The sequence below is a fragment of the Ammodytes marinus genome, assembly GCF_949987685.1.
Source record: "Ammodytes marinus genome assembly, chromosome: 6".
Taxonomy (NCBI): Eukaryota; Metazoa; Chordata; class Actinopteri; order Uranoscopiformes; family Ammodytidae; genus Ammodytes; species Ammodytes marinus.
The window spans coordinates 2,807,887-2,817,886 of record NC_137235.1 but is presented as its reverse complement, the minus strand read 5'-3'; the positions used below and the strand labels follow the sequence as shown (position 1 = coordinate 2,817,886).

Sequence of the window (10,000 nt, the reverse complement as noted above, 5' to 3'; positions counted from 1 at the left end):
ATCTCCAATGTGTCAGAGAGAGAGAGAGAGAGAGAGAGAGAGAGAGAGAGAGAGAGAGAGAGTGTGTGTGTGTGTCATAGAGAGAGAGAGGGAGAGAGATAGTGTTTGTGTGTCAGAGAGAGAGAGAGAGAGAGAGAGAGAGAGAGAGAGAGAGAGAGAGAGAGAAAGAGAAAGAGAGAGAGACGCTGAAGTCAAAGAGTGTCAGTGCAGTGAGATGACTCACTCACATGTTTTGACTTGTTGGACTTGTTTTTCACATGCATTTTTTTTGTTGTTGCAGGAAATTCAGTCACTTAATTTCCATTGCAGCCATTCTACATCGCTGTCTAAATATTTAATGTCTAATCTTGAATCTTGATGTATTTTCTTTGTTTAGACTATCTCTAACCATTTCTAATGTCTAATCTTGATGTATTTCATGCCCCTGTAAAGCTCTTTGAGTGGCCTTGTGTCTGAATTGTGCTATAGAAATAAACTTGCCTTGTTTAGTTCACAGTATAAAAATCCTCAGACAGGTCCAAACTTACACAGATCAGTTTATTGAAGCCAAGGTGGAATGATCTCGTCTTGGGGGAAAAAAAAATACACCACACTCAGATAATCACAAACAACATATTGTTACAGTCACATTACAGAACTGAAGCATGGACAGTACACAGGTGGAGAAAATGCTACAATATCAACTACTACAGAGCAGTTTGGTTCATGCTACAGCGCGACAGAAATGCACTTCATGGTTAAAAATAAAATAAAAATAAAAAGTAGACAGATCTGCCTTATGAGGTCAGGTTGGAAAATTCAGAAAAGTAATTTTTTTTTAATAATTTTCATAGTAAATGGACTTGACTTATATAGCGCTTTTTAGACGATTTTCTCAGCCCCAAAGCGCTTTACATATCTTACCACATTCACCCATTCATAAACACACTCATACACCGATGACAGTAGCTGCCATGCAAGGCGCTCTCTGAACCATCGGGAGCAATGTGGGGTTCAGTGTCTCTTTTGCCCAGGGACACTTGGACATGTGGCGGGGAGACGGGGGATCGAACCACCGACCCTGTAACCCAGTGGACGACCGCCCTACACACTTCGCCACAGCCGCCCAATTCAGGTGGAATTGTAACTTTCAAGTTATAGTGTGGCACAGATGTTTTTTTGATTAAATGTGCTTCCAGGAACTTTCAGTTTGTGTTCATTCTTGCGCCCCCTTTGGACAAAAGCGGTAGTGTTTTTATTACGCCAGCTGTTGTTCCTGGGTGAGCGTATATACCCATGACAAAGGCAGTAAGAAAAACTATATACAAATAGCATTCTTTGCACTGATGGTCTCATTTTGCTGTTACATGTCATTTATGATCATCAGAGGAAAAATTAGACTGTTTCAGAAATAAAAGTTCCTCGTAGCACCTTTAAAATAGTTGATCCTTGTTTGATATTTTTCTCACACAGTGCTCGGTCAAGTTATCGATAACTCCTCAGGATTAGCACCAATTAAAATTTAAATGAACAGTTGAAAAAAAGCATTTATGCCCAAAAAAATTTAAATAAAAAACAAAATATGCGGCTACAGTATGGCATTCATTCAGATAAAAGGCAAGGTCTATTTCACTTGGAAATCAGCGTTAAGAGTGAAAGTTTGATTTGGGCGCTCCGGTGGTGTAGTGGATAGAATGCGTACCATATTGGCTCCGGCTTTCGTTGCAGTGGTCGCGGGTTCAAATCCGACCTGTGGACCTTTACTGCAGGTCATCCCCCCCTCTCTCTCTCTCTCTCTCTCTCTCTCTCTCTCTCTCCCCATTTCAACTCTGTACTGTCTAATAAAGCTTGAAAATGAAAAAAAAGAGTGAAAGTTTGTCCCTTCTAATGCTACAATCAAGAAATGGGAAATTTAAATAAAAATAAATAACTTAATTTTTTTTTGTATTCAAAATCGTTACATTTTCTTGTCATCGTAGGATTACTCTGATTTTCTATAACTCGCGTGAATAATTAAAATTAGCAGAACATTTAAAAAAATTATCCAAAATCTGAGCTTCACTGGATGGATATAATATAATAATGAGACTGGACTTATATATACTGTATGATATGATATGATATGATATGATATGATATAGTAATAGGATTGTATTTGGAAGCATGCAAAGTACAAGTCTTTGATAAACATACTGTGATGTTGCAATGATGCTACGTATATTTTGAATTTTTTGGTGTGCACATTTTTGTTTGTCCCTTCACCTTAAAATATGTAATCATATGTAAATCATATCCATATCGGGTTTTAAAAATATATAATTTATATACTGACACAGATAGGATAGTCCTCAGAAAACATTGGCTACAGTGTGGCCCTGGGTTAGTCTAGGGCACTTTTTGCAGGTAATGTTTTCATTATGAAGAATTTGATTGGAGTTAGGTTGCTAATTTTTCATGGCAGTGAAGTTGATGTTCGATGGTGTTCGGTGCTGCCCTATCCCCTGACCTTAGCCAGCGCTGCCTTGAAGGCTCCGTTTGGGGCACAAAACACCCAAACATCAGAGTTGATACAGAAACACATCCTGCTGTGGATAGATTCAAGTAGTCGCAGCCAGGCACTACACTCTGATACTTAGACAATGAACAACAAAAGAAATCCCGTGAATGTACTGTGGTAGGGGTGGATACTAATCAGCATCTTTGTTTGGTTGATTCAGATTGAAAATCAGCAACAACAAAAATAATCTTGTTTTAAAAATGCATTTAAAATGGTAGACACTTTGACAGGTCACAGGTAGGAGAAGGCACAGATGTAAAAATCCAAAATGCTAATGAAGTAACAACTGGGCTCTTCCCACGATTAAAATGTGCATTGTGTGAAAAAAGTGTGTGTGTGTGTGTGTGTGTGTGAGTCTGTGTGTGTGCGTGTGTGTGTGTGTGAGTGTGTGTGTGTGTGTGTGTGTGTGTGTGTGTGTGCGTGTGTGTGTGTGTGTGTGTGTGAGAGAGAGAGTGTGTGTGTGTGTGGTGTCTGTGAGAGAGAGTGTGTGTGTGCATTGTGTGAAAAAAGGCATAATGCAAAAATGTCAGCTACAGTCAATTCTACAATCGAAGGGATTTTTTTTCTTCAATTGAATTAACTTGACATTCACAGGAGGAGAAACAAGGCAACAAGAGACGTGTATGAAAAGTGTTTTTGGTTCCCGATTGTGATTGTTCCATAAGCATACATCATTCCGTCCTCTGCATCATAACTAATAATGTGTGTGTGTGTGTGTGTGTGTGTGTGAGAGTGTGTGTGTGTGTGAGAGTGTGGTTTGTGTGTGTGTGTGTGTGTGTGTGTGTGTGTGTGTGTGTGTGTGTGTGTGTGTGTGTGTGTGTGTTTGGAGATATTGTGTATATTGTGTTACTAAATGTAAATAATTAACACTTTGCTTACAGTGTAAAAGGTCATGTCAAAACCTGCAACACGGTGGAAATAGGTTTGATTGTCCGATGAGCCCTTTTCCTGTAGTGGTCAAATAAACAAACAAACAGTCCTTCAACAGTACAGTTCGATTTTGGTTTACGATGTGTTCCCATTGCCCCCCTCTTTGTTTGATAAGCCCTGTAGTGGTTAATAAACAAAGGGTCCAGGGGGCGTTCTGGTGGCGTAGTGGATAGAGCGCGTACCATATTGGCTCCGGCCTTCGTTGCAGTGGTCGCGGGTTCAAATCCGACCCGTGGACCTTTACTGCAGGTCATCCCCCCCCTCCCTCTCTCTCTCTCTGTCTCACCATTTCAACTCTGTACTGTCTAATAAAACTTGAAAATGCCAAAAAAATAATCGTTAAAAAATAAACAAAGGGTCCTTAATGAGTACGGTTCAGTTCGGTTAGGATGTGTTTCCATTGCCTCCGTCTTGTGGACAGATGAGCAGAGTCGAGTCCAGATCCAGTCTGAAGGCCGGGTAGAGCGGTTGAGAGAACGGGCAGCGAAACGTGTGCAGCAAAACCACCGTATCGGACACGCTATAGAAGGAAAGCGCTCCTTTCTGGCGCTCCAAAAACACCCCTATCCTGGGGCAGGGCGGGGCCGCGACGGTGGTCTTCCGGTTGTCATGCCAGGCTGCGTATCCCGCGTGCGTACACCTCAAACGCCACGAGTTTTCATTGCGCCCGAGCAGGCACGGTTTGCCCCCACCTTTGCGTCCGATACCGCGATAGGTAACGCCGATGTCCACCCATCCACCTCCGCGCCATTCCACCTCCCAGTAGCTGGCGCCTCCGAACTGCCCCTCGCGACACAGGATTTGGGCCACGGAGTCGAAGCGCTGGGGGTGGGGGGCGTAGCGCTGGGGCTCTTCTCCACAGTGGGCGCCCTGCGGACCCTCTAAGAGCACCAGGGTCGGGTGGGCCGTGTCAGGGTCCAGGGATAGGCGGCAGGAACCTGGTAGTAAAGGGAGGGAGACAGAGATGAAAAGAATTAGAAGAGTTTTCTCAGTTAAGTTATCTTTATTAGTCAATGTTTAAGTTTAAAAATATAGGCCATCCTTCCTCTAGGCCATCGTACCTTCCCTAGGCAAGAATAGAGATTTTTCCATTTTATTTTTTTCTCAAAGTGCATAATTTTTTATTCAAACTCTCTCGTACAATTAGCGCCATGAACAGGTCTGATTGGCCGATTTTTTTAAAGACCACAACCCTGCAAAACTAAAGACTAAAGTGGCAACAGTGTACTTCAATTATTTTTTTTTCTCTTCATATTGATGCTGACCAAGACTTTTTTTTTTTTTTTTTTTTAAGATATTTTTTTGGCTTTTTTTTTATGCTTTATTGATAGTGTAGATACAGAGTTGAAATGGGGCAGAGAGGGGAGTGACATGCAGAGAACGACCGCGGGCTGGAATCGAACCCGGGTCCGCTGCTGGCCGAGGCCCATGGGGGGGGGGCGGGGGGGGACGCCCTACCAACTGAGCTAAGGGCGCCCCCCACTGACGAAGACTTTAATTCCCTTACAATTCCTATTTAGGTAGCTGAGTACGGCAGATCTTAATCCGTCCTGTGTTCTGTGTTCGGTGACATTTTGGCACATGAGACTATCGGCCTTAATCCTTCTCTCTCCACATTAAATATTAACGCCTGGAAGTTTACCAACAAATTCTCATCTGGTTTGCCGGCTTATTTGTGTCCTTTTCAAGGCAGCCGTTACCTTGACAGACCCTGGATGTCATACATTACATACAGTATGATTCTTTGCCATTCAACATTTATGAGGATCTCACATTTCCTCAACAGGACCAGAGAAAGAGATGGAAAAAAGGAGAGAGAGAAAAGAGAGGATGGAACTTTGTGAATGGGTGCAGCAGAGAGAGAGAGAGAGAGAGGGGGGGGGAGAGAGAGAGAGAGAGAGAGAGAGAGAGAGAGATAGGGAGGGAGAGAGACGAAGAGAGAGAGAGAGAGAGGGGGAGGGAGAGAGACGAAGAGAGAGAGAGAGAGAGAGAGAGAGAGAGAGAAAAAAAAAACATAGAGAGAGATACAGAGAGAGAGAGAGAGCGTCGACTTGGTGCGTTTTGAACTTTTTTGGGCATATTTTGTCTTGATGTGTTATGTTGTAACTGTAATGTTAAATGGTAAATGTACTCCACTTATACAGCGCTTTTCCCTGGTTTTCCACAGCGTCAAAGCACTTTACATTGTTTTGTACACATTCACCCAATCGCACACACATTCATACACCGATAGCAGCAGCAGCTACCACGCAGGGTGCAAGCTAACTATCGGGAGCCATTTAAGGTTCAGTGTCTCTTTGCCCAGGGACACTTGGACATGTGGCGGGGAGACGGGGGATCGAACCACCGACCCTGTAACCCAGTGGACGACCGCCCTACACACTTCGCTTCACTGTGTACTGCTGTCCATCTTGGCCAGGCCTCTCTTGTAAAACAGTTTTTTTTAAGATTATCTTTTTTTATTAGACAGTACAGAGTTGAAATGGGGAGACAGAGAGAGAGAGGGAGGGGGGATGACCTGCAGTAAAGGTCCACGGGTCAGATTTTAACCCGCGACCACTGCAACGAAGGCCGGAGCCAATATGGTACGCGCTCTATCCACTACGCCACCGGAGCGCCCCGAGTAAAACAGTTTTTTAATCTGAATGAAACTGACCTGGTTAAATAAAGGTTATAACACTAATACTTACATCTTAGGAACACGGCCCTCATCCTCTGATCGGCCGCCTGGAGAGACAGAGAGGAGAGAGGGAACGACACCGGCACTGCTGAGACAAGAGAGAGAGAGAGAGAGAGAGAGAGAGAGAGAGAGAGAGAGAGAGAGAGAGAGAGAGAGAGAGAGAGAGAGAGAGAGAGAGAGAGAGAGAGAGAGAGAGAGAGAGAGAGAGAGAGAGAGAGAGAGAGAGAGAGAGACAGGGAACAAATACTATTTCATTATTATGTTCGTAATATTCAAAATACATTGAATGTGATACATGGATTTAATATAGACAGACAGAAACTTAAGACAGTGATATGAAAAGTGAGACATTAAAGGTGCTCCGAGGAACTTTCAGTTTGTGTTCATTCTAGTTGCCCCCCTTTGGACAAAAGTGGTAGTGTTTTTACTACGCCAGCTGTTGTTCTTGGGTGAGCGTATATACCCCATGACAAAGGCATTAAGAAAAACTATATAAAAAATAGCATTCTTTGCACTGATGGTCTCGTTTGCTGTAGCATGTGATGTATGATCATCAGAGAAAAACTTAGACTGTTTCAGAAATATTTAAAAAAGTTCCTCGGAGCACCTTTAATAAAGAAAAGAGTGAATGAGTGAGACAAACATGAAGGGAAATTAGTATAGGCAAGGCAAGGCAAGGCAAGGCAAGTTTATTTATATAGCACAATTCAGACACAAGGCCACTCAAAGTGCTTTACAGGGGCAAGATTATAATACATAAAACACATTATAAAACATTTGAACGCGAATAAAAGAAGCAAATAAAATGAAAATTGCAGGTTAAAATGGAAACAAAAAAGTCTTCAGACTCGATTTAAAAGAACTGAGAGTTCTTATATATGATTGATTGATGACAAAACAAGCGTGTAAGTGCAGAGAAAGTCCGTGACCGCATACTGTAGGTGTTAACGGCCAAAAAAATAAGAAAGAATTATTCCAGAAAAAATCCAATACATCTGATTAGTATATCTATCTATATCTGATTAGTTTTGTGATGACACCTTGTTAATAAAGAAACATCACCAAGCATTTTAACATGCAGTATTAGTACCAAATCGTTAGCCTTATAGCATAATTGCCTAAATCATATTTACTCTACTCTACATCTACTCTACTCTACATCTACTTTACCCTGCTCTATAACCCTTAAAATATGACTTAGGCAATTATGCTGTTAGGCTAACGAAAAGTAGATGTAGAGTAGAGTAGATGTAGAGTAAAAGTAGGGTAGAGTAAATATGATTAAGGTAATTATGCTATGAGGCTAACGAAATGTTAAAATTGCCAAAAAGACCCAAATATAAGCCGGTTCCTCCACTTACCCCCGGCTGCATCGAGCCCTGTTGACAGAGTCTGCTGTGTCTGCTGAGGCTTGGAGTTCTCTGCACCTCCACAATACAACGGATATAGATAATATTTTGAGTTTTGATTTTGATTTTTAAAAGCTGCTCAATAATACAAATAATAACAAAACCAAATACAGCTCCGGAAAAAATGAAGAGACCAGTCTGTATTTTTCTCAAATCTTCATCTCTCTACATTACCTATTGGAAATGCTCTTAATGAGAAAAACTGTATTGGAATTTGGTAGAAATGTTGTCAGTAGTTTATAGTATAAAACCAAAATGTTCATTCTACTCAAACATATGCCTCTAAATAGTAAAACGAGAGACACTGAACATTTGGAGTGGTCTCTTCATTTTCTCCAGAGCTGAATGTCTGGGAATGTATGGACAAATCTATTTTACTCCAAGTTATGACAGCAATAATAATAACCTGGACAATTCTTCCGGGAAACTTTTTCTAAATATATTTTGTAATACTTATACATGGCTGCCCAAGAAGCCATTGTGAACTTATTTAATTATTGGTGAATGTTTCTGTTTGTAGATGAGTTATGAAACCAGTGATTGGAAATAAGGTAACAGTGGATCATCATTGTAGCTGCCATGGAATCACTTCCATAAAACCAACTCATTTATATGAGTGCCTCGTGTGAATGTCGATAGTTAGCCTGCTGCTATCGGTGTATGAATGTGTGTGTGAATGGTAACGTGTAAATGGGAACAGGTCTCCCTTGCAAAAGAGTCTCAATGGGATTTACCTGTATAAATAAAGGTTAAAAAAAAAAAAAAAAAAAAAAATCAAAATCAAATGCAGTGTGTCATACATCACTCTGTCCTCTGCTTCATGAATAATAATGTGTGTGTGTGTGTGTGTGTGTGTGTGTGTAATAAATAATAATAAATAATTAACACACACGCTCGCAGTGTTAAATGTCATGTCAAAACCTGCAGCATGGTGGAAATAGGTCACCTCGGACCCAACGGTGTCACAGAGGGTGTGTGTGTGTGTGTGTGTGTGTGTGTGTGTGTGTGTGTGTGTGTGTGTGTGTGTGTGTGTGTGTGTGTGTGTGTATGTGTGTGTGTGTGTGTGTGTGTGTGTGTGTCTGTGTCTGTCTGTCTGTCTGTCTGTGTGTCTGTGTGTGTGTGTGTCTGTCTGTCTGTCTGTGTGTGTGTGTGTGTGTGTGTGTCTGTCTGTCTGTCTGTGTGTCTGTGTGTGTGTGTATCATGTTTCTCATGCTTACCTTTTACACACTCTCCACCAGACACGTAGTTCTCATTGACTGCAATGAAAAGCATAATCAACCACAACTTCTAAAGCACTTCCATCAAGTAAACTTTCCATAATCATTCTCAACACTATTCTGAAGGTTATTACAGAAGGATTTGTTCATATGTTGTTCACTGTCTGATTAATGAGACACTTTCTTCTTATAATGATTCAAAAAATGCATTTTTAAGACCTTTACCAAGTATATTTTCATTCTAACTCTGGGTTTTCTCCAACATCTAGATTTTCGGGTTTTTAAAGAGGTATAAATGGGGTCATAATTACTTTTATAACGCCAAATTTGCCTATTTATTCACACATTTCTGAAGATATTGTGATACAAAATGATTAAATGATATACAATTTCACCTTAATCACCTGTAGTGTCACGCCAGAAATCTATTTAGCCATGGCGAACCTTCTAAGTTAACACTTCAAAAAATGTGCATACAACATGCATCCTTGGTGAGTTTTTAGGTCATTTGCTGTGTACCTATAAAACCAAAATGTTCCTTCCACTCAAACATAATGGATTGGATTTATATAGCGCTTTTCAAGGCACTCAAAGAAAACATATGCCCATAAATAGTCAAACGAGAGACACTGAACATTTGGAGTGGTCTCTTAGGTTGCGTTCCGAATCGCATACTCTTTCTTTTTTCTATTCTACATACTACATCCGATGATAAAAAGAATCTAGTTAGGATGCAGTAGGCATACTATTGGGACATACTTTACTCTGTTATTTCATCATAACATTGCGCCTTGATCTTGCCTCTTGCTTTTATATCCGTCGCATCCCCGTTTGTTTTCATATGGAGGCTTCGTCGATGTGACGTCACTTCACGTGCGCACTGGATTGTGGGTCAGAATCGCCCAAATAGGATGCAGTTTTCAACACTAACAATCTTGGCCGCATGAAGTAGGACATCCGGGTACTTCTAACCATCCTAAATCTGGCCACAAGAATCGGGACATCCTAAATCTTTTTTCTACCATACCAAATAGTAGAAAGTATGCGATTCGGAACGCAACCTTAGTTTTTTCCAGAGCTGTAGATACATTTGGATATTTTGCTGTGTACCTGCGCGGCTGATCTTGTCCACCTCCTCTCTGCAGACTTCCTCCATGCGTGAGCGGAGGTGGCTGAGCGCTCGCCGAGCCCCAGAAAAGGCCTCCGCGGGCGGGGTGAGCGCGCGAGA

At 41.5% G+C, this 10,000-nt stretch overlaps 1 protein-coding gene across 1 annotated transcript in view; it reads right to left on the bottom strand.

The window, feature by feature from the left end:
- Positions 1-2,760: 2,760 nt before the first annotated feature.
- Positions 2,761-10,000, bottom strand: part of LOC307252238 (tripartite motif-containing protein 16-like) — a gene marked incomplete at its 5' end in the record, with an annotated part of 13,166 nt that continues 5,926 nt past the window's right edge. The window contains 5 exons of the mRNA XM_080029872.1: positions 2,761-4,404; positions 6,157-6,231; positions 7,508-7,573; positions 8,773-8,811; positions 9,883-10,000. The exon at positions 9,883-10,000 is cut by the window's right edge and continues 42 nt beyond it. Coding sequence (XP_079885998.1) covers positions 3,851-4,404; positions 6,157-6,231; positions 7,508-7,573; positions 8,773-8,811; positions 9,883-10,000 — 852 coding nt within the window. The 3' untranslated portion in view covers positions 2,761-3,850. The remainder of the gene's footprint in view (positions 4,405-6,156; positions 6,232-7,507; positions 7,574-8,772; positions 8,812-9,882) is intronic.